The sequence below is a fragment of the Glycine soja genome, chromosome 4, assembly GCF_004193775.1.
Source record: "Glycine soja cultivar W05 chromosome 4, ASM419377v2, whole genome shotgun sequence".
Taxonomy (NCBI): Eukaryota; Viridiplantae; Streptophyta; class Magnoliopsida; order Fabales; family Fabaceae; genus Glycine; species Glycine soja.
Window position 1 is genome coordinate 4009421 of NC_041005.1, and position 25895 is coordinate 4035315.

The 25895-nt window shown below is 31.8% G+C and overlaps 2 protein-coding genes and 1 long non-coding RNA gene across 5 annotated transcripts; 1 reads left to right on the forward strand and 2 right to left on the reverse strand.

The window, feature by feature from the left end:
- Window positions 1-241: 241 nt before the first annotated feature.
- Window positions 242-5791, reverse strand: LOC114408801 (homeobox protein knotted-1-like 2). 2 transcript variants are annotated; one of them, XM_028371970.1, is made up of 5 exons: window positions 4949-5791; window positions 4664-4786; window positions 4382-4514; window positions 867-1123; window positions 242-656 (listed from the first exon to the last, which is right to left on the reverse strand). In XM_028371970.1, the coding sequence occupies exons 1-5, from the start codon at window positions 5315-5317 to the stop codon at window positions 453-455; spliced, it is 1086 nt and encodes a 361-aa protein (XP_028227771.1). In that variant the 5' UTR covers window positions 5318-5791; the 3' UTR covers window positions 242-452. The 2 variants fall into 2 exon arrangements, with proteins under 2 accessions (XP_028227771.1, XP_028227772.1); XM_028371971.1 differs by having other exon boundaries at window positions 605-691.
- A 7724-nt stretch (window positions 5792-13515) lies between these two features.
- Window positions 13516-17375, reverse strand: LOC114408803 (endo-1,4-beta-xylanase 1-like). Its single transcript, XM_028371972.1, has 6 exons — window positions 17259-17375; window positions 17082-17168; window positions 16403-16755; window positions 16051-16228; window positions 15299-15835; window positions 13516-14798 (listed from the first exon to the last, which is right to left on the reverse strand). The coding sequence occupies exons 2-6, from the start codon at window positions 17121-17123 to the stop codon at window positions 13683-13685; spliced, it is 2226 nt and encodes a 741-aa protein (XP_028227773.1). The 5' UTR covers window positions 17124-17168; window positions 17259-17375; the 3' UTR covers window positions 13516-13682.
- Window positions 17376-24185: 6810 nt separating this feature from the next.
- LOC114408804 lies at window positions 24186-25361 on the forward strand. 2 transcript variants are annotated; one of them, XR_003665940.1, is made up of 2 exons: window positions 24186-24398; window positions 24536-25361. It is a non-coding gene; the product is annotated as an uncharacterized LOC114408804 (long non-coding RNA). The 2 variants fall into 2 exon arrangements; XR_003665941.1 differs by having other exon boundaries at window positions 24551-25361.
- The last annotated feature ends 534 nt before the right edge of the window (window positions 25362-25895 follow it).

A 25895-nucleotide genomic window follows, 5' to 3' on the forward strand; every position in this document is an offset into this window, starting at 1 on the left:
AATTTACATCAAGCATTATTTCCCAAAAAAATCATATCGATCAAGCATTGAAAACGGATATACAATTAAGTTGAAGATCAAAAGAAAACCTAAACTAGTATTAAGAAAGTCATTACATACTATGCAATAGTGCTTATCAAACCCTATATACTAGTTATGAGTTTTGACTTGAATGTATAATTGTTGTTTTTAGAAAGGTATGAAGAGTAAAGATAAAAGGAACTTATGGAATATTTTGTAACTGCAGAAGGCTTTTTTTATTGATCTCAAAAGCATATTGCCTTTTACAAAGAGATACTAATATATATATATATATATATATATATATATATATATAAACTACTACGGGATAGTTGTCTAGAAGATAAACTAAAAAAAATATAATAATGGTCCTAAAAAATAGCAACAACTTATAAAATTTGTTTCAAACCGTCAACAATAATATTGGGCGGTTATGGCCATAAACGGTAATGGTCATTAGCCATGTAGTGGCCATCCATATAGAGAGTTGCATTCTGCGCATGCAAGCCATCCATAACCATAAATTGCATGTCTTCCGATGGTTTCCAGTGCCGTTTCCTTTGATTTATGAACCAGTTATTTATTTGCTTCTGATCCAAACCAGTTGCTTCAGCCAGCGCCACCTTCTCTGATTCCTAAGGTTAATCGCGGAACAATTTATTCAGAAGATCTAGAGAGAGAAATTGATGAGTTCTGAAGGATGAGTTATTCGTTAAAGCTATTAGATTAAGAGAAAATATATAAAAGGTGAAGATAAGAATAACTCGATAACATATATATATATATATATATATATATATATATATATATATATATATGAAGCTAAAAATTAGAAATTTACATACCGAAGGATATGGCCATTTGTAATGTAATTCCCACCAGCTAAGTAGCTTTTGCCTAGCATCTTTAGGCAGTTTTCCTTTTTTCTTTTTCTTAGAAAGTTCTTTCTTAAGGCTACCTAAGTAGCCACTGTACTTCTTGAGCAAGTGGCTTTTGAGTTCACGGTCTTCCGCTTGGGGATCAATCTCGATCAATTCTGTTTCTCGACCACTGTTGTCTTTATCCTCTTCCGATGATGAACCAATGTTTTCCCACTTATCATCTGCTCAACAACACATGTCTAGGTAAGGTAAGCAAGCATCTGAATACCTGATCATTAAACTGGCTGGGGGATGTACATCCAGCTAAATTGAAAATGAAATAAGTAATTAACTATACTATCTAGAAAAGTATATCGATGCTAAATGCTATAATTTTTTAAATATTTTGAGCGCATCCTGCAACACACAATTTGTGTTTAGGCAGGTTCATTAATAAAATTTTGTTTTTTCTTATAAAAAATATATATATTGAAAAATATCTCATTCCACTTATTCTAACTATCTGACAAACTCTGTGCCTATGTCCTCTCATCTCTTTAGAATTCTGATTGTTATTATTAACAACTAGTATAAATGATGCTTAACTCCAGGATCAAATTCGAAGTAGGAAAGTTCGATGGAACTGGAGATTTTGGATTGTGATGGCATAGGTGAGTTAAGGATATGTTGTATAGCAAGGTCTTTTGAAGGCCTTACACGACTTAGAACTTGATAAGATGGAGGCTTTGGATTGAGAGATGAGTTGCAAGAGAGGATTGTGGCAACCATATGCTTGTGTTTGGCAGACGAGATCCTCTGTCACGTGATGGATGGAGTTGACATCTCTAGAATGCCTATGAAAGAAATTAGAGCTAACGAAATATCTGAAACAGAAACTGCATGGAGCTCAAGTAGCAGCTAGGAGGATTCGGATCTCCAACAACATAATCAACACATCTGATGCATTTTATAATGGATATTATTTTTACTCAAATTGTCTACAATATTTCTTTATAATTTTTTTGAGTTAAATGGTCGTGCACTTATAGGTAAAATACTTTTATACTGCTGTCTAATTATAAATAACCATTAATATAAATAATTACCATAAAAATTAATAAAATTATCATATATGATATATTCTAATTAGATGATGATATAAAATTTTTTACATTGTTAATGTATAATTTTTTTCTCTTTTTTTATCTCTATTTCATCACACATTTTATGATGCATTTATATCTTTTCTTCTTATTTCTCTCCTCATGGTGAGATATCTTGGGAGAGTATGTTGTTATAACAACGCTTCCAATAAAAAAATATACTAGTTCTTGAATTCGATAAATGATTCTATCACTTGATTTCTCTGTATTCAAGTACTATAGTTAAGAACTATTTGATATTCTCGCCCTGCTAAAACTTTTCCTGGTTTTGTAAGGGTAGATGCAAATAACGGGGTACCATTATATTCATACGACCTGTAAATTCGTCGAACCGAGCTACTAAAAAATACCAAGCACTGGAAAGTGGGTTTTTTTCTTTTATAAAGGAAAGTGGTATTTTAGGAGCACACATCTACACCCACAGTTGAACATTAAAATAGAAACCGAGTAAGATTTGGCTGTAAATTTAAATTAAAGCTCTTGTCAGATTAAGCATATATACATTAGATACAAAGTCGTCAATCACAGTGAAATTAGCGTGGGAGAGTCTTACAGAAATTCTAGGTCTCATATCCATTATAAGGTTAATCAGCTATATATCTATTTGAAGATATATATGAGATATCAGTATTGAGTATTGACCAAAGTAGCGAGGCTTTCAGAAGAATCAGAACCCACAGTGCTGCTTACGCAGTCTATTAACTATAACTACTAAGTATAAAAAACAGGAGATCTTGCAAATAAGTTTCTTTAATGAATTAAATAAATAAATAAAAAATGGTCGCGAATATACTTTTAGACTTTTAGTGTAATCGCTAATTAATTTTTATTATAATTTCTAATAAAAATGATTTATTTATTTTATAACTATTACTCTTGTAACACTTGTTTTCAGAAACCTGGAAACTATTTGCAAATATTCAGATGCCCTGTCCTAACTAAAGCATTCGTTCCAAAAGGAGTAATTACGGGACCTGATGGGCAGAAATATACACAGAAATTTAAATGAGACGGTCAGTCCAACTGGGACTCATGTGTTCAACATTTATTGAGAATCTACAACACCTACAGTATTCTTGGTGATGCAGGTGATTGGAACAGCATCCAATGCGTTCATTCCAAGTAGACTAGTAGTAGTAGTAGTTACTACTTTGGACTCCAAAAGAAGAAAACAAATGTGACTTCCTCATGTGATTAAATAGTATTTTTGGTTGAGTAATGATTAATATATATCTATTTATTTTAAATATTTAATCAATTTTTTTTTGTCTTTTTTCTTATTATATCATAAATTTTATTATATTTATCATTTTTTTCTTTTTTAATTCTTTTTCTGAGTGTAAGATGTTCAGCAAACATTTTTCTTAGTTGTAAAATGCCCCGAACTGAACTGACCTCTGCAATGATGGGAATGTATGCGAAAGAATATTATCCCACAAAACCCATTGAATCCACGAAAAGCTAGCACAGCTCATAATAGGTTTAATTATCAAAATATGGAATGCGTTAAAGAAAAATAATCTATGACGACACCTAACAGTAAATTAACATTTAAAGAGAAAAGAAGAAATATATATATATATATATATATTACTAAATATGATAATAGTAAGATAAAAAATAAATAAGTGTATGAGTACTGTATACATATCATCACCAATATAATAATTAACTAGGAAATCCTAAAAGAATCATTTTTCAGTTCTTAGTAGTTTACAAAAGGAAGAGGGTGAGGAGAGACGCGAACGTGTGTGGTTTTACAGATAAAAACCAGTATTTCCAGTGAGGAGAGACGCGAACGTGTGTAATGGTTATAAATAAAAGTTGAATTAAAATTACTTATTATATAAAAAGCAGTTTAACACATACTTCTTAAATATATAGTTAAAAATACTTAATACTTTTTAAATAATATCTTTTAACACACTATTAGTTATTAACAAGATTCATAGAAAGTAGCTTTGTCAAATCTCAGAAACCCTTTTTTAACAAAAGACAAAGAAAAAGATTAAAGTAATAAACATAGTATAGGTGAGGTGATTAGGGTTGAATGCTTAATGAACGTCTTTTACTCTCCTGTCTCTTCTGGGTCCCTCACCAAGAGATATGAAGCTAGAACTTTCAGTCAAAATTTCCTGACTCCGAATGCAAAAATACCCAACCCAGTTTACGAAGGTCAAGAATCACACACACATATATATAGCTGATTATTGTATATTTTATAATTATTTAGTTTAAATAATGAAAATTTGTGTTGCAGAAATTGAAGGATATAGGCAACGAAAGTACAGTGGAACAGTGTCCTCCACTACTCCCACAAATAGAAAGATAAAATACCAGAGAAGATCCGCACGGTTCCATTGCAAAGCGTGTTCAGCTGAGATTCTATCCTCTGCATGAAATCCTTAGCCTCTTCTATAGGCCTCGTTAATTCCTCTCGATACTTCACTAGCATGTCATAGTAAGCTTCCTGTTTTCGACACACCATATTTCAAAGTTTAAAACTATTCACAATTAGCAAAATAAAACCCAAAAAATGGGGAAGTGGAGGAAATTAATAATAAGAATTAAAAAAGAAGAAGAAGAAGAAGAAAAACCACAAACAAATCACAAACCCACCATGAATTGATCAAGTTCTGGGTCCTTGCAAGTTTCCATTGACCTAACCAAAGATCGCTGCCGTGCCTCAAAATTCTCTCTAACCGCAGCAAAACGCGCCACCACTTCTGGCGGAGCTCCTACCTACAAAGAAGCCAGTCATATAATTAAAGAGGAAATTAAGAATATCCACACAAAAAAACTATTTAATTTATATGTGTATATACGGGGCATATATACATATATTCATAATCAAATATTTTTTATGCAAGCTAATGAGAAAATAATCAATTAATCATTGCGGACCTTTTGGCAATCCATGTAAACTTGTAAAAGATTTGAGTAGTGAGGATGGTCAATGATTTTGGCTTTTATGGCTTCAAGTTCGTTAGAGCTCTGGCTCCCTCCTTGCTGAGGATGCAGCATGTGGTGAAGATTTGATCTCATTAGAGGATAGTGAAGATGGGAATTGTTGGACTCGGTTTTCACACTAGGGTGTGGTGCTTGATCCGGTTGAAAACAGTGATCCGATCTACCCGTTTGACGATGAAAGGTGTTAAATGGAATTAGTTGGTGGTGGCGGTTTCCTACGCTTGAACCACCAGCCAAAGAATACAACAAATTTGCCCTTGGACTTGTGTTTTGGCTCAGGTGATTATTGGTGTATTCCTCCATTTATTCAATTAAAAAAAAACATTAAGAACTTAATTAATCAGCTATATGACCCAGCTGAACTAGAACTTCAACCAATAGGTACAACTATGTACAACTTCTCAATATCAAGAAGAAGCGATGGCCACAAACCCTACTTAATTGATGAGGTGTACAGCTTAAAACCCTAAAAGAGTAAGAGATTGGTGATGAAAAAATCTTATGATATGGACCACACCATCAACTGCGTAAGTCAGATTCAATTTATGTTGAAATCTAAGGTATCCAAGTGGAAAGGGTATACGGTTTTTGGGAGGATTTTAATGGAAAAGTAAGTGTGATGATTTGCACCACCAAATTTTGGGCAAAGACAGGGTAGAGAGAGAGAAAATCTTACAAGATTAGTTGTATAGGAGGTGAGAGAGAGAGAGAGAGGAGTGGTGCAATTAAATCCGGCAATGGCACTGTGTCTAGGACGCAGTTGACAAAAGCCTCTTTCATTTTGAAAATAAATAAATATTTTAACACTTATATATGCAAACTATTAGCCTAGAAGATACAGTAAGCCCATAACATTCGGGCATGGGTTTCTTGCTTTGATTCTATTTCTTACCCTCAATGTTGTTGTTTTTTAAGAAAAAAAAAATTACTGAGCAATTATTGCACATTCAAATATAAGTATATAACTCTTGTTTGTATATATGATGTTATGTTATATGTTATAATGTTTTATCTGTCATGTCTCTTGACTCTTGTACGTGAAGAACAGAAGAAACCATTTGTGTTCAACGCCTGATAATTATCATAATAGACGAAAAAAATTATGTGAAGATTTTTTTTACACTTTATTATAAGGAAATGAGCTGGAAAGTAAAAGGATGGATAATATTTAAACAATTTAAGAAATAAATTTGATTTAAATTTCTTGAACTAATTACAAATAACCTAGTATATGACTACTTATAGATATATAAGACACTTTTTGTTACGATAAACATACTTTGAATGACGTAAAAAAATACTTTGAAATAATATAACTTGAAAACTATAAAGTATTAAACGTAAGAGAAATGTGTAAGAAAAGTACTACAAACCTAAAAAATACATAAATCGAGTTTAAATAAATATTTATTCCTAAGTACCAGCAAAAAAAAAATATTTTTTTCACTTTAGAAAAAAAAAACTATTATTAAGTAAATACTACTATTAATACTTCATTTTTCAACGTCAAAAGGGATCAGACCATCTTACTCTTGATCCTAGCCCTCGTGAGTTAGAGCCATAAATTACACAGATCAATCCATATACTGGTTCCATAAAGAAAACATGGAATTTAGCTTACACCAAGGAATTTCAACATTAACCTTACAAATAAGCTCTTATTTAACTATAACGCAACTTATTAAAAATGGTTAATTAAATTTGTGAATTAATATTATATATATAATATTAAAAATATAAAATGTAGTGATTATTATAATATTAAAGATCTTAATTTATTTCTTAAAAATAAAATATTATAAAAAGTACAAAAAATAAGAATTTAATTTATATGCATTATTAATGTAAAACTTTATATATATTCAATAGAAATTCATCATATCGTAATATTATATTAATAGATAGAATTATGTGATAAAATAAGCAAGTTTTATTAGAAATTTGTTTTAAAAAAATTCTTTGACATTATATAAGTTAAATTTCAAAAAGAATTTATACTTCACTAAAAATATTAAATGATATAAAAAGATTATATTATTTTTTATAAGCATGTGTTGCTTCTAAAACACCATTGACAAACACTTGCAATAATTGTTATTGTTAAACTTTTTTAAAAATTGAAATTATTCAAATTTTATTTGATATTAACTATGCTAAAGGATAGATTGAATTTATATTTTTATATATTAATATTAAAATGTTAGAAATGGTTAATTATAAAACTTTGACCAATAATTCATAGCTGATAACAAAATAGGATGAGATTTGATAAAATTATATTAAATTAAATACTGAATCTAAATTTTATTTAAAAGTTTATATTGGTCACATGTAATAATAATGTTATAAAGCGACGCTCATATAAAAACAGAAAAAAGTGAATGTCAATAATGACAGATAATTAAAAGTGTTACACCAGTCATGCAAATTTAGCGGGAACTAAAAATAAAAAGTATAATTTAAAGAAACTAAAACTTAACAAAAAAAAATTACATGTACTAAAAGAAAAATGTGATATTTGTATAAATAAAAAAGATATTTAGATTTTAAGTTAGAATATTGATGTAAAATAAATACTTAAATATGAAATAGATTTATCTAAAAGTTTAAGATTAAATAAGAATTTAAGGATAAAAATAAACTAGACTTTGATAGACTTAATCAGTAGAGACTAATTCGTAATTATAAACTTCGAGTTTGTCTTTACTTGTTACAAGCTAATTGGGTTTGACTTATTTCAAGACGTAACTTAACCTAATAATAGTAAGTCTAGTGACTTCTTGATTGCATTGGTCTCGAAAAGCCCTCGGTACCGGGCTAAGGATGGAAGCAATTCCACCTTGATGGCACCATAATTTTTTTATTTGTAAATTTTTATCATAGTTAACTTAAGGTGTCATATTGTACTTCATTACATCACACTTGGATACCAAAGATTATCGTTCACACTCATACCACAACAAAACGACAGTACGCAATCATAAAACCATATTATTGAGTCATGATGTTGGTGACAAGGACAAGTCTCCTTTGATTTTTTTATTTTTTTTTAGGATTTTGTGCCTTTTTCATGAGGAGTTATGTGTAGTTTAATTGTGTGGTCAAATACTTGGCATTAATTCTAGAAGCCAACAGGGGCGAAGAGTTTCTTAATCAACAAGTTCAAAAGGAATGGATCAAGTTTGGAGGTGAAAACAATGTGAAAAATGGAAGAGAAAAAAAATAATTTTATACTTAAAATATGTAAGGTCTCTTGTAAGAATAAGTATACCACGTCCAGTAATAATAGTAGATTTAAAAGTTCGAATATCGAAGATCAATTGTATTTTTAGTTAGTCAAATTTATTACATTAATAGTTGAGGTGATTAAAAAAAGATTTAAATAATTTATGATTTTGATTTTTAGAAGAAAACAAATAAATTAATGTAAAGAGAGATTTGAGTGATAATAAAAGTGACTAGGGATTACTACCCATTAGTACCATTTTTTTCCAATCTTAATGCTAATGGAATTCTTTCTTTAGTTAATTATTAATTCCCAAAATCAACTAAAGTCTATGATCAAAGTCAGAAGATGTTCTTTGCCTTAAATCAATACCTGAATGATTATAAATTTATCAATTTAAGTTCAAAGATAAAATCTACTCTATGGATGATTAATTAAATATTAACTAATCTATTGAAGATTACTTAAACATTCTCTACCTAGATATACCAATTACATGTAGATTATCACTATTATGCAATAAATTAAGTATTAGAATGACCAGTTTCAAACAAATAGTAAGAACAAGGAAAAGAAATAATTAACATAAAACAATGAGAAATTTCATTAAAAATAAGAAGAGGAGTACATTTTGACTGTTACATCATAACCTTCGAACTAAGGGGACCAACTGCTCATGATCAAAGTAAAACTAGCAATCCTATATGAGATAAACATAGACATACCAATAGGTAGGAACGATGATCACAATTTGTTCTAACGATTGATGTGGCTCACATCTCACAGCTCTCAAAAGCCTTCAAAGTTTCCTCAAATTCATAAAAAGATAAAAGAAAACAAAAGATTGTTTTTACAAAGTGTAGAGACCTGTATATAACTTTCTAAAAATATCAGTCCAAAAAGTCAAACTACGGTCGTGGTAAAATCCACCACAGTTGTGATCGGAAGTGATGTTGAAACTCTGGGGCGTTGTGAATTGACTATGATCCTCATGGTTGACCATAATCCTCATGAGTTAATCGCGATCGTGATTAAGTTACCATGACCATTATCTGATTATTAATGTTGTTTTGAGGAATTATTATCATTGTATCATGATTTTCTATTTATCATGACCATGATAAATGTACCATGATCATAATCAAGTGTAGAGTCATTAAATTTTCATAAAATCGTATAATTTTTAACTTTTTTTCACTCAATTGATTGACTATACTTCTGTAATATAAAATTAATGTTCAAACATAAGTTTTATAAAAAAAAAAATGTATGCAAAATGATACAAAAGTTTACACAAAATATCGCTCAGAAAGTAATTTATTAATTGTAAATAAGGATGGAAACTTAATTTGATTTTGATAAGGCTTTACTTAAATATGTTTGTTATGTTAAAAAAAATTGAAGACCTGACATGAAAATATGTTAATAAGTCGGTCAAGGATTTAACTTTCAAATAAGTTATATTACGCCTTAAAAATTGACCGATAACAAGTAAATAAATAAAGTTCAAACTTTCTAATCACAAATTATATATGTGAGGCTCTAGCCTATCAAATCCTACATTTTTTGTAGTCCTAAATGTTTATTCCATATTAAAGTTTTTAATTAGGCTTGATTCATATTTAAACATTTATTTTATCTTAATTTTTAATCTAAGATTTAGATATTTTTTCATCCTTATAAATGTGACTTACTTGTTGATAGATATTAATTGTTGATGAAATTAATAAGTAACATAAAAATTCAAAAACATTTCGAACATGAGCATGAACATGTGCACATATTTAGATTAAAGTTAAAAGAATTAATTTAAAACACTTTCACTCTCAAAATAAAAAATAAATCTCATTTTATATGTTAGAACACGTATTTTTACGTTGAAATTAGAAAATACATGGTGAAGTAAAAATTCACCAAACATAGATCACATTGTGTATTAAAGTAAAAATTTATTTTTGCTTTATGATTTCCTTGGTGAAGCAGCACAGGACCGATGATGGAAAGTAAAATGAAGGTGCAAGGTATGCAGAATGGTGAAAACGGGTGGACATGTGTGGGTGTCATAGTTTGTGAATACCAGCAACGTGGCATTGAAAATGAATATATATATATATATATATATATATATATATATATATATATATATATATATATATATATATATATATCTGATATTATTTATCAATTTTATAAATAACTAATTTCTGTTGAAATATTTAACTAATATTTTTAATAATATTTTTTTAATTATATTTTTTATTCACAAAATTTATATTCAAAATCCTACTTAAAAGAATCAAATATAATATTACTTGTATCCCCGTACCCTTTAAGGTGGATTTATCCCTGTGTTTAATATAGAAAAAAGGTGTAAGAAAAGAAAGATATATGTGTATAAAATAACATAAATGCTATTTGTAAAGATAAAAAAATAACTAGTCTTTTAATTATAAAAGTTTTTTTTTCTTCTCATTTAGAATGGTTGAAAACATAGATACATCTTACAATTTTTTTTCTTCCTTCCCTTCTCAAGTAATACCAAACAATAAAAGGAATTAAACTTTGGTTATTTCCATTCCTCTAATTAAGCACTTTCATACCTTCCAAAGTGTAATAGTTCAACCTTCCAATAAAAACATCAATTATAGGTGGGTAAACAGGTTAGCTTGATTCATTTTGGTGCACGTTTAAATAGATCACACGATCCACTTACTAGATGAACCATATTTTTGTTTAGTCCATGCCCAACTCATTTATGATTTAACTCGCGAGCTAGTGAACTAGTATGTAGGACCAATATATAATAAAAAATATAAAAAATTGAAAAATTATAAAATGAAAAAAACAGAAAAATATAAGAAAATATACATAAATTAATGAAATATTAAAAGTTAAAATAAGAACATATCTATAACACTCAAACTTAAAACAAATTGCAGTAAAAAAGCATAAAATAAATCATAAAAAGTATTATTTATAACTTTTTATATCAAGAAATTATAAATATTCAAATACTAATTTATATATGCTGCACTCATTCTATATCTGCCAAATCTTCATTCAATTAATGTTTGGCATATTTCTTCATTCTTCTCTTTTTTTTTAAAAAGAATACCAAAAGGACTTCCAAAAAGTAAAACAGAAAAAGAAAAAAAATAATAAATAAAATAAAATAATATAATTATAAATATTATAGAAACTGGATCTAATGTCTATGATTTAAGTCTTATAGATTAATCACGGGGTGAATGATTGCGGAAAGTTTTCGTCCATTATTCTTATTCATACACTTCATTTGTTCAGTTGGCTACAGCCAAGCTGCATTATTGGGGCTTTAGCTTTACCTTTTGTCAATCACATCACCTTCTAATCATATTATGTGAATGAGCTGTTACGGACTTACGGTCATGTCATTCAGAATTACACATGCAAAAAATAATAATAATAATAATAAATAAAAGACTCCGACAGAGAATACCCGTTAAAATCAATTACGCTAACAATTTACATTAGAATAACAAAACATAGACCCGGTGTGATAAGTGACTAATAATTTAGACTTTTAAGTATATGTATTTAATTCCTAACTATCTGCATAAAATAATATTTGCAAGGAAAAGTCTCGCGATACTTTACTTTCTTAAAAATTAATCTTATGATTTTCTATTGTAAAAATATCTGGTTTTCAAAAAAAATAAAAAATAAAACATAGGACATTATTTCGATGGAACAGTAATATAAATGGTCCATGATGGACCATGTGATTTAATCCATAATATAGATTGTTTCGATAATTTTATTATTTTATACTTTTTAATCATGGATGTTTTATAAGTGGTAATGACGTTTATACCTTTAATGAAACTAAAACTTATAAAGTCCTATTGGGTTCATTTGGTCAGAATTTTTAGTTAATAACTTTTTTATAAACTAGTTAATAACTTAATAATACTTAAAATTTTAATGTTTAATTATTATCAATTTAATATCAAGATTTTAATAAAATTGTAATTAATTAGTCATACGTAACCCTAAACTTAAATCTCCAATATGAATCTTGCACATCCTCGTCGCGACAAGATGTGTACCTCGCACACGACTCCGAGCCAAGTCCCCCCACCACAAAGAGGATAGCGATGCGATCATCAGTGTCCAATCTCGCATCATAGTAACAAACAAAGTCCCGATTTTTAGCCTTCCAAACAGAACCCAAGTTTCTGGATACACTTCTTCGCACGAAAAAAGGACCTGAGAAAAAAACCTAAACATGGATCTGTTCTTTTTCTTCACCCCGCTTTGGTTTTGTGTTTGCCTCTTCCCCTTCCTCTGTGGTGAGAAAATTGCACATTTGAAGAAAAAAAATATAATAAAAAAACAGAGGGTAAAGCAAAAGTATCAATCTAGTTGTTTTGGGAGCAATGGATGTGGTGGTTGGGTTTCTCGGTATGACGATCCAGAAGACGGTGGCGGTACCGCCGATGACGGCAGCGACAACGACGGTCGTTGGTGCGGTTCTGATAAGAATCGTCGTGTGAAGTTGGTTTTGAATCCGACAACAATCCCACAGAAGATGGTGATAAAGAATTGTATGAAGATCTAAAGTCATTTGCATAAGTAAAGTTTTAAGTTTATGATAGTTACCAACCACCGTGGTGTGGTGGTTAGTAGCATTCCTAAACTTTACGTTTCATTGTACATCTAGGGTTTTAACTTAACAACTTTTGATGACTGCAAGTCTGCAATGACTAGAAATACATGTAGATAGATATATGTTGTAATTATATATAGGCAGCATATGTGGTACGTTAACTGTAGTTATATATTATAGTAAATTAATAATGTTGCCTCAATTTGTATGCGTAGATATCATGTTGTGGACGAAATTAATGACTTTAATTTAAAGAAATTAATGAAAGGTAATGTTAGCGTCCAAAAAGAAAATATTAATAATCTATAATTAAGAGAAAAAACACAAATTGAAAATTGTAAAGAGTGAGGGATGAGTGGGAGTAGAGTAACAATTTGTTGCGCGTGAAGAATTAAACAACTTTATTAAGAAACATACGTGGTAAAGAAACATCCGCAAAGAAAATGTAACGTGACGCTTTTATATCACAGAAACTAGTTTTTATAATGCATGGTCATTGGTTATATATTATCTTCTTTTGGTTTTGAGATTCCCTTTGAATGTTAGTGGCATAAGCTAACTTTGCACTTTTTAACCGAAGTTCCAAAAAATTAACTGAATAGTAAATTCAAGAGTGACAACAACTACTTTAAGAACAAAATCAGTAAATCTTATTTTTATTTCTTTTCCATAATGCAAGCAATCATAACATTACATAACAACTTTGTGTGCAGCAAACCGCACAAAGAATTAAGAAAATGTTCAAAACCACGAATGCATGACAACACAATCAATAAATGCGAATTCAGGGACGCTTATAAATCGATTGATACCACCAGTGATGAGTCACCCTTGTCAACAACGAAGGTCTTGGTAACTTTCTTTGCTAAGGTCACAACTTCAACGTTGTATGTTCCACTGAAGCCTCTGAAGCTGAATTGCCCTTGCTCATCAACATAACCATGGCTATGAGACAACCACTCTTGTTTGAGAGCAAGGTATCTTTTCCCAGCTTCGTTGAGTTCCCCTTCTGCATTCACTAAGTGCGAATTTTCCCTGCTCATAAACAACTCCCAAAATCCCCATAGCATAACACCATCTATAGCAGGGTGTGCCAAAGCTTCCCGCAGCATAACTTCAAGATCATCAGCTCTCACATATTCATTAGTGGAAGACACATCAAGCTCAGTGAACCATATTGGTATGCCAAGAGTTCCCATTTTATCAAGGGCAGAACAAACAATAGGCCCCACAGGACTATCTATGTGACCTTGAATTCCTATTCCTCCAACTGGGGCACCTTGCTCTTGCAAATCAAGAACATGTTGAATGTACTTTTCTGGTGATGATCTAGTGTCACATCCATCTTCAACATGATAATCATTCACAAAAAGGGTAGCAGATGGATCTAATTGGTGTGCAATCTTGAACATGTTTGCCCTTATATCCTTACCTAGTCTATCTTGATAAAACGTACCATGCAACATTTCATTGTTAACATCATAGTGCTTGAACTTGCCTATGTAGCGAGTTAATAAGCCATTTAAGCGGTTTTGGACAGCTGTCATCAAATCATTTTTATTCAGTGATTTGATCCATTGCTGAACGGTGCCGTCCACATCCCAGAAGATGCAATGACCCCGGGTGTCTATCTTGTTCTTCTGACATAAGTCTAACATTTCATCGGCATCCTTGTAATTCAGATTCCCTTGTTGTGGCTCAGTCCAATACCACTTCAACTCATTCCCGAAAACAGCCCAGTTAAAATGTTTCACAAAGAAGTCAACAAAATCTTCGTTGTCAATGTTGCTTCTACTAATGCACGATCCAATGGGGAAATCGTTTTGTACTTGTTTGACTCTCACCAAGGTTCCAAGATTTCCAATTGAGTCCAGCCCAGAGAATTTCAGGATGATTTCCCGCTTACGGATCTGCATAGGAGCAAGTGAGAAATACTTGAAATGAGAGACGGGGAAAAATTACAAAGAATGTAAATAATCACACTCACTTATCCTATAAATGCAGAATGAATATATAATTAAAAAAAAATAGGCATTATTGTCTGAACAAAGTATAATAGTAAGCTTCCTGTAACATTTTTTTACGCAGTGTATATAATTTTATTGTTATAATAAAAGGGGAATGAATTGTGTCAGTTGGCAAATCATACAGGGCATAGGAAATGGAAAGGAGATAAACATGTTTTCTGGTTTCATTTTTATGGACAAGACAACATGTTACATATTTAAACAATATTCTGGTCCCATGCCAATCTATTAATCATTTTCTAAACATGTTATGAGTCTTGTGACTACCCTAGGAAGATAAAAGTCAAGAAATTTTTTTAGGATTAAAATCAACTATAGTCATATATTCAGGGATTAGAAACATTTAAGTTTAATATTAGATGTATAACATGACTAGATTTTACCTTGTCTGTCTGTCTCCTTAAATATTTAAACCTTGCATGTCTATCAACAGCAAAAATCTGAAGTCCAGCAACCATCAAGTCTAAACCAGAAGCAGGACCTTGAATATAAACCATAACCTTAGATGGTTGCTTTTCAATTCTAAAAGACCCACCAATTTCATGCCACCTGTCATCAGCAACCTCAACTTGTCCTCCATTGACCCACTGGTTATCAACACTGAGGGCAACATTCACATTCTGAGGCCCTGTTGATCTAGAACCAATTCGGACCCAAGCAGATACTTGATAAGTTAAAAAAAGTTTCAATTTCTCAGTGATCATCTGAGCAGGACCCATCCATGTTTGTGTACGATTGGTTACAAGGATGTGGCGTCCACTTAAGGATTCATGAGGCCCAAGAGAGTCTCTTGCCATTGGTGGAATTATACGCGGTGAACCAGTTCCAACGCTCAAAGTACAATTACCCAGAGGAAACCATCCATTGGTGCCATTGGCCAGATTACTGTTTTCAATTATATTAACACCAAAAGCAGCACCCTGCAAAAAAAGAATCAATGTTTAGGCCCTTGAAAGTTGTAACATACATCATAATTGGCCATATAATACAACAAAAACTATATAAATATGTGCAGAAAATATGCTAACTTCTTTTATTTGAAGTTTAAACGACGAGTGAATACAAAGAAATTCCAGGAATTGCTAATTTTATACTATGTTAAAGTAATTTACAGACAATAATTAGAAAGTCCAACCTCACAATCCGGGGGTGTTGAAGGTGGTGTTTTATCTGCATGTTTTATAACCAAAGTATTGACAAGAATGTCAGCGCCTGGAGGAGGGCCTTCTAAGTAAACTACAACTTTTGATGGGGAACCATTTAGAAGGAACTTTCCCTGCATTTGAACCCAATCTTTATCTGTTGCCTGTACACTTTAAAACACAAGATTTTAATCAGCAATTGTAGAAGAAGCATTCTGATATCAATTATTCATGATTTTGAACTACTGCACCAAGTACCAAGAAAATAACCACTACAATCATATCATATAGAGTTTTTAATGAAAAGCAGTAATAAGGAAATGAGATAGGCTCATTGACACTAACTTGGCAATGCCTATATACTGCTCCCGAAAATCTGGTGCTTGAACATACAAAGTAGCCCTTACATCAGAAGTTGTAATATTGTTCCCAAATATCCGAACTACAGCAGTAACCTCGTAGGCAAGCTTGCGCTGCACTCTTCCGGTGATCTCCTGCTGAATACCGTTCCAGCTTTGCGTACGTTCTGTTGCAGATGCAAAGACTTTACCAGTCTTTGGAAGAATTTTCCCTTCTCCCATAGAATCATGTAATGCAATCTTGCAGCCTCTTCCAGACCAATTATTCAGGCCATCATCAAACTGGGGGTTTATTATGATGCTTTCTTCTTCAGTGGAAACGCATCCCTTGTTTGTTGTCTTTTGAAATTAAAGGCAAATGCATCACAATTCACAAGTTAGTGTGTAAATAATATAAAGATTTCACGAAACAAAAAAATATATGAAAAAATAACGTTACATACTATATTTATACTTACAAGAACAATAGTAGGTAATTTAGTTCTAAATAAACTGTTTGTAATTTTATATGATCCATTTATTTCCAATGTTATTATTTTCTATATATGGTTCCCTATTCACACACCTTAATGGGTTAATGCGGAACTCTTGTTAACAAACTAAATACGGTAAAGCAACACAAGCACATAAAAACTTGCTGAATAGTGAGTAGTAAAAGTGCATGCCTCAGAGTGGTTTCCTGCATTGATCTTCTGCAAGTTTTCCATAGCTTCTCCAAACTTCTAAGCCAATACAACAATCAATCAGGAGACCTTCAATTAGGAAGAAAAAAGAAAATTAACTCATCGTCAAACAAATATGACTCACTAAGAGAACACTCTTGATGAAGACAATTTTCTTACAGTGGGAGTGAAGGTTGGATGGAGACTCTGCTTGTGAAGCCAAAGGACCACAACCTCTTCAATATATATATATATATATATACTGAATCAGCAAATTTGCGAGTGAAGACTACGAAAAAGTGTGGGGCCAACCAGCCTAACTCATGAACGAGAACCCCATTGTAGGAAATGGGAATGTCGTTAGCTTTTCGTCTCAAATGAACTTCATAACTGGTTATTACTAAATACCCTTTTAAGTAATTAAGTAATCCCAATAAAAGGGAGAAAGAAAGAGTTTCCTTTCTGTTTTTGCTTTTAATTATGCTTCCCTGTTGCTTTGTCTTGCAGATAAGCAATGCTTGAATTGGAATGGAAGCCTAAGGCTCGCACGTTGAGGAAAAACGCTTTGGTTCCTTAATTTAACGTAACCTCTGATTCATTCGCACGAGACTTCAAGGTTTTGCCAGAGTTAGGTGGACATAGATGTTCGACCCATTTACAGTATTATATTGGCGAACTTAATTCACGTTCAATTTTCTGATATTAACATATAATCGAGTGTTGTAAATATTTTGCAACCGAAATAATGTCCGCCACTTTTAGCCAAAATAAATAAAATATTGAAAATCGGTATCATTAGGATATTGTTTAAGAAATTAAAAGAAAAAATAATAATTATTGTATAAATTACACAAGAATTTAAGAAAAATTGCGGACAACACAATTTTTCTTCTATAATAAAAATATTTGTACTTTAAGTTCTTTTACTAATATCCTTCTGACACTAATTAACATTTACTAAATAATAAATGCCTATTAAGACAGTAAAGTTGTTTTAGCTCAATAAATAATTTTAAATATATGACTAACTTAATATTTAGAAAGATATTTTTGACACTAGTTCTATCTAATTTAAACATAATTATTCTTTATAGAATATACCTGGGTTTCGTACATGAAAATAAATTGCCTTCAGCTAGGCTTTGTAAAATTATGATGTAACGGAACTCCTTAAGCATATCATATTATCATTCTGTTTTGCAAAAGCCAACTTGCAACCGAAAAAATGTCATGGTGCAAGGTAGCCATATTATCCAATTTAGATAAAAGAAAAATGAACCGTTGAAGTTAAGTGTTGTCTGTTTGTGTATGATGATCTAATGTATAATGTGGCAATAGATTCCTTGTCAGTTAGGTAAACCAAATATAGCCTTGTGCTTGTGCACACATTGAGGGTTCCTCCTTCTTGAAACTTGCAGTTATTAACAAGGATTCGATTATTCGCGAATGATGAGTGGGTTGACTTAACTAAAATTCATTTTCATTTTTCATTCAAGAATATACTTATTAGAGTGTGGAAGATAGTGAAATAGAAAGAAATCAAGGCTCCCATCATTAAGGGAAGGAACTGTTAACTCATTGATAACTGCACCAAATTTATTATAAGTAGTAAAGTATTCGGAAGTCCAAATGTCGAATTCACAAGGACTTTATTTATACTTAGATTAATACAAACCCAATTTACAAGCAAGAGATAATAAATTTAAAATAAAAGATAAAGAAAGATAGTAGATAAGATAAAGATTTGAAGATAAAAAAGATAAAAGATTTAAATTAAAAAATGATAAAGATAAAAAAGATAAGATAAGAAAATTAAAAGATAATAAAAAATAAAAGATGAAGATGAAGATAAAAAAATATAAATTCAGAATGTGATAATGTTGAGACCTAGTTTGCCTTATTTGTCTAAGATTTATTATTTTAGATTTTTCTCTTATCGATTTGGTGAATTTTTTCCTACCCACATTTGTTAGAATATTTGTTCCTTATGTCTCACGATGACAAGCCTATCTTACCTATCTATCTCTCAAATGTTTTTGAAAAGACTCAATAGATAAAATACATGAAGTTCTAATTCTAGATGTAATGCAATCACTCTATGTCTAGCAATAATTTTATTAAGATACCCCTTCCTTTTAGTTCTATTAGAAATTATTCCCCATCAAGCGACTAAGTCCTAAAACAAATGCATGCAAAACTTTCTTTGTTTTTCTATTAAGGATTAGCCTCTGTCGAGCATCTAACCCTTAAAGATGATGCAAAAATGAATGATACGTGAAATTAAAACAAGAAAGGATAATAGGAAGAAAAAAACACATGTTTGCATTGATAAATATGAAATGTACAATACATCTTTTGGGTTTTTAGGTCTGCCAGATCCTAACTAAGGGTTTAGTTTCTCATAGCCACAAGGGACCTTACACTTGAAAAGGGGTATAGAAATTGATGGAGGAGAAAGGATGGAAAAAGAACATAAAAAAAAAAGGATTTCCCCTATTAGAGATGTTCAGGTTTAGGATGTATTCATTAGAGAGCTATGAGTCTCTGGGGTGATGTCTTTTCTCCTTGGCTTGACTATTGTTGGAGTGGGCTTGAGCCTGATGTTAAAAATCTTTCTTATTCATATCTTTTATATTTTTTGAATCTTTTCCGCTTTTAATCCCTCTTTTTCATATCTGCAAGCTATAAATAAAAAATATTAATTCCTAACATTTAAACCAAAAATAACTGTCAAATAAATATTTTTAAAGATATTTTTAATATATTTTTATTATAAAAAATAATTTATATTTAACCGTTATCAGAACCAATAAACCAATATTTTATCCTTCCAATTCTAATCAAGGAAGGAAATAATTGATAATGAAATGGAAGATTCAATGTAAATAACGAACACACCTTCACTCCACTACATATCAAACAAGGAAATGCATATTAAATGAGTCTAATTTAATTGATTGAATAAAATATTCGAGTGTTGTAAATATTATATTACCATCTTTTATTCATACCGATAAAAAAAAAACAAGTAATTGCATGTGTAAATTTTGAAATTTAACAAAGGTTTTCTCAAACTGGTAATGGAGTGAATAAAAAAATAAAAATGGTCGTCAAAGACATCACCTAAGGGAGAAAGAAGAACACGGCATACCATGGTTTCAGCAGATTGTGGTTAAACAGGGTAGACGCCACACAAATTGTGTGTATCCCTTTCGTGGACAGTGGACATTGAAACACAAGCATTGTTCTTTCCCTTTTTGTCTTTTTTTAGCAGAGAAATATTTTTCTTTCTATCGACTCTGTTCTGACTTTGTTAGGTGCTGGGTTTGCTGTTGCTGGTTTCGAGGGTCCAACACCTCCAGAAGAAGAAGAGAAGAAGAGCTAAGGGAAGGAACTTGCTATTTTTCATTCATGCCTTTGTATATTGTATTACACTTATTTATACTAATTCAATTAACAAAATTGCTACCCCTTTGGAATATTCCATATCAAGTTTGTTAGCATTGTCTCCCACGTGCATGAATTACTCTAACAGAATTCCCATAGTGCCTATCCCATCCTCAAGGTATGCTGGTTGTTGCCTTACGTATCATTCCACGGCCCTTGGAAATTCACCTTGCCCTCAAGGTGATACGCTCAACCATCACTACCAAGGTAATACCAGGGTCCCAGGGTCTGTGGCGGCAAAACTCACTCTGCTCAACACCTGCCCGTAGTGCCAAGACAGTCGGTCTGCACTTGCATGAGACCATGATAGACCCAAAGAATTCAGGTCCCAGCTCAAACAACGCGATGGCTCGATGTTCTTCCTGCTTGGCGTGAGGAGCCGACAAGATTGTGGGTCGCGGCGAGGTTATGGGCTGGAGCTGTATGAGTGCCAAAGGTGGCGGCGGAGGTGTCGTGGCTGGTGGAGGTGGCGGCGGAAGCGTCGTGGCTGGCGGAGGTGGCGGCGGAGGCGTCGTGGCAGGCGAAGGTGGTACGATCGTGAATGCGGTGAGCGTTGGAGACAGAGTTGGCTTGAGTGGCGGAGGCAACGACGGAGGGGGCGATGGAGTTAACGGCTGTGGCGTCGGAAATGGCAGAGGTGGCAGTGGAGTCCGTGGCAGAGGTCCGGGTCGTCGAGGCAGTCGAAGGAGAAGGGCATCTAGTTGGGCGTCGAGGCGGCGTGTAACGGCATCAAGTTTGGCCAAGGCCGCCTCAAGGCGGTCCTCGGTGGCTGACGACGAGTAGTGTGGGTGGTGGTAGGCAGCCATGGAAGCTTCATATGGTGAGTGGCAGCCATGGAAGGTGGTCATGGGAGTTCCGTACGACGAGTGGTAGCCATGGACGACAGACATGGAAGCTTCGTATGGTGGTTGTTGAAATGAAGGAGGGGTTATCTCGGGATCAAACAAGCTCAGCAACCGTTGGCGGGTACTCTCAAAATCAATCCCAAGGGATTGAGCTGGATGTGCAAAGGGAGGAGGGGTGTGCAACAACGAAGGTGTGTGGAAATGGGTATGACAGCCATGGAAGGCGGCCATAGGCTCTCAATGAAAACACCAAATGTTAGGTGCTGGGTTTGCTGTTGCTGGTTTCGAGGGTCCAACACCTCCATAAGAAAAAGAGAAGAAGAACTAAGGGAAGGAACTTGCTGTTTTTCATTCATGCCTTTGTATATTGTATTACACTTGTTTATACTAATTCAATTAACAGAATTGCTACCCCTTTGGAATATTCCAGATCAAGTTTGTTAGCATTGTCTCCCACGTGCATGAATTACTCTAACAGAATTCCTATAGTGCCTATCCCACCCTCAAGGTATGCTGGTTGTTGCCTTACGTATCAGACTTTTTGGATTAGAACAGTTAAATCAGTTAATGGGAGGGATATGGACTAATAAGCCCAAGCCAGTAGTAATGCGGATCAAGATTTAAAATTGGGCATTGCTATTGGCATTTCTCGATGCTATTTAAACCCCCAATCAAAGTGAAAAGACAAAAGTATCTTTTTGGTGTTTAGTTAAAAGTACCTTGACTAAAACTTCATTATGCTTTTCTTAAAAATTTAATACAACGAAAACTTGTTTCAATTGTGTATTTTGAATTCACATTTCTTACTAATATATTGGAAACTTTTTTTTGCTGAAATACAAATATAAATAGGTTATCGGCTAAGATCAATGTTGCCTAAAAGACTAAAACAGTATAAATATTTGTTTTTCGTATTAACAAAGTCTGGTATAGTCAGGTAAATAATTAGTTTTCTTAAACAGGCTGTTAGATAGAAGTTTAATTTCTTTTATCATGTGTATAAAAAAAATTGGGAGACAAAATCACTTCCCCAAAAATATTAGTATTTCAGATTTACTTGGGCTGATTTTTTTTTTAAAAAAATATTTAGGCCAAACTTGGGTTGCTTTTAACCAAAAGAAAAATATGTTTCAACTCTTTGTAAGTAGCAGAGCTTAACGGATTAGATTTTTATAAAGTGACATGATACAATTTATAAATAATCATGTTTTTTAAGTATGAATTTAGAGATTCAATTTTCATATCTGTATTTAAAAGAGTCTCATCGAGAATTCAAGATGTTAACTTCCTAAGTAACTCTCAGTACTTTAAGATGCTAATTCTATGACCCAACAAATTCATGAATTCACCCAATCAAAATATTTGATTATACTTCAAATAAAATTATTTTTTATAAAACATACACATTAGGAATTTAAAAAGTCTTCTTTATTTGCGTTTTCCTTATTAATATAATAAAATGTAACTAAAATACTCTAAAAATATGATTTTTTTTTTCATTATTATCTAATTATAGATTTTATGTAATAAAAATTCTTAATTTTGTAATAATTATTTTTAAAATGACATGTTATGTAATTATTTTAATTAGTTGATTGAGAATCAAAAATCTTTAAACTGACAATATATCAAAATCAAACTTGAAATAATAATATATTTATTATTAATAATAAATATATGTACTATATATTATCTCAATTTATTTAATTTAATTTATTTTTATAATACTCGTGTTGCAGTACATGAAAAATGCAGACACTCAATCTCCACTTAACTGCGTACCGTTGGTCGATGAGAATCATTCTGGAACACTTAAGAAAGTCAATCACCAATTAAGTATTGAAATGTTGTTCCACTTGGCCAAGGTACTAATTATAACATCTTTCATTTCTTCAACCGATACTTACCAAACAAAATGTCAAAATCGATAAATACTCTTCTACATGCATCCAAAAGGTTAAGTGTTTATCATCGATCAACTCATGCTTTTTTTATTTATTAATTTAAAATTCAAATTAATCAAAGGTTAAAATACTAGATGTATCCACGCATCTTAACCTTTTAGGTGCGTTGTAGAATTCACCAGATACTTACTAATTCCTACCACTTTTAGTTAATTAGACGAAAATAACAATTATTAAAATAAAATATTTTTAATTAGAGAATGACACTGAAAGTATCTAAAGTTTATTATTTTTAAATTGTCTTATACTTAATGAATTTTTTTTAATGTTGGAAAAAATGTTCAATCATCATTGTTTGATTCAAGAACTAATTGATTGCAAGAATATAAGAAACTTAACTAGGTTTTAGCTATTGATTACATGTTTGGAAACAATTATATTGTGAGAAAATAATTGTCTAGTTTGCAAAAAACGTTAGAAAAAAAAAAAACTGGCAAAAATAAACAATTATTTTTTCAAAATAAGCTAAACCAAATACACACTATTCCCGGTATTCCCCAAAGGTGCATTACTCAAACGCAATGTTAAAATGTTACTTCATCACATGAATAGTAATATAGAATAAATGATTCGTTCAACGAGAGAATAGTCTTGCACCAGTGTAGAATCTCTCATGGTGTTAGAGATCTTAATTTAAAATATAGAAAGTCATACCCATTTGATTATTATTAATTTAGAAGAATAGCCGTACATGTCCCTTAAAGCCAGCGTTGGGACAACTCTGTTGAATAAATAACCATTAAAAAACCGTCCATTATTGAGTTTACATTAGCTTATGCTTCCTACAAGGAACCACAAAAGCAACTTTCATTTATTAATTTGCAAATGATCGCTATATATTGGGTCCTCAAATTCGCGAGTGTTAGGCTTAACTATTCCATCTTTTGAATAGAATAAATTAGAGAAGAAAAAGTCTTCAATTCGGTGGAATGGGTATCTGCATATCCTCTGAATCTTCAGCGATTCATGGATCCCCTGAAGAAGCTCGTGATGAAAAAATGTATTAGTGTTTGAAGCAACAACCAAGGTTCTAAGTGGACTTTGCTCTGCTTACACTAAGCAAGGTAGCAAAGGACTTAACCAAGTTATAATGAACTACCTTTAACTAAATTGTATAACTACTATACTATTATACTATGAAGCATTTAAATTAAAAATTATTGAATTAACTTAATTCTCTTCCCCTGACTCTTCCCTTAAGTTGCTCCTTTACAAGGGTTATGGAACGGAAAACGCGGCATTTTGTGGCGTATTTGATGGGCATGGAAAGAATGGTCACGTAGTAAGCAAAATAGTAAACAGCCGTTTGTCATCATCACTCATACGGAGCCAAAAGAAAGTGCATGCAAATATTGACACGGTTCGAAAGGGTGATAAAATAAACCATGTCATCAGCTCCAAACAAGAATTCTCACGAATGGGAAAGAGGCTATTCTTGATGCTTTCAGAGTGATGAACAAGGAGATCAAGCTACAAGAGAATCTAGACTGTTCTTGCAGTGGAACTACTGCTGTATTTGCGCTGAAGGAAGAACCACGCATCCAGCGAGTGTGGTTACCCAATGAGACCAGATATTTATTGTATTTGCAAGTGATGGGGTAATCAAGTGTTATTTGCTTGATTGATTAATTAAGATAGTTTTGTTTTGCATTTTGGTTTTAGGTGTGGGATGTACTAAGCAACAAGGAGGTTTGCTCAATTGTGTGGGGGCAGAAACTGAGAAAGAAGCAGCATGGAAACACAAGTATCCTTCTTCTAAGGTTGATGACTGCACTGTGGTTTGCCTCTTCCTCCACAAGAAACCACAGTTTCTTGGTAACTAACAAAGTTGCCATGTTGCTTGGGATGCTAGATGACAGATACAAGTTATAGAAACTAGAAAGTTGATAAGAGGATGTATTGCAGCTGTTTTTCTAGTAGTTTCTCTCTTTTACTTTATAAATATCCATGTATCTCTCCTATCATCATGTCTATCTCTCGTATCATATCATCTTTTATTCCATTTAATACACAATGAGTTACTTCTACACGACTTCTCTCTTATTTAGATTTATAGCCACACCGAGTTCATTTGTCATATATATCTTCTCTTAGAATTTTGATGCGTCATGTAATAGGATGATAATTGATGAGGCTTCTTTATATTATTGTATTTTTTTAATGATATTATTGTATTGTAATATCATTTGAAGAATTACTTTTTTAGAATGAATTTATAGAGAATTTTAAAGATAAATATAAAATAAGTGACGTAATAGAGAAAAATTAATATATATATATATATATATATATTATAAAAATTTACTAAACAAATAATATAACTCATCACTAATATAAAAAATTATATCTTCTCATCACGTACATAAAAAATTATGTGGTCATATATAATCGAATAAATAACAATTGTATGGAAAATATAAAACTTAGACTTCCCAAAAGGCCTTTTTAAGTTTTCAACTCTTACATAACGTTCAGTTAACAATAGATATCCACTTGGCATAAGTCCAGCGCTTAATATTAACACTAAATAAATTTTTGGTAATGATATCCAATTGATTTCG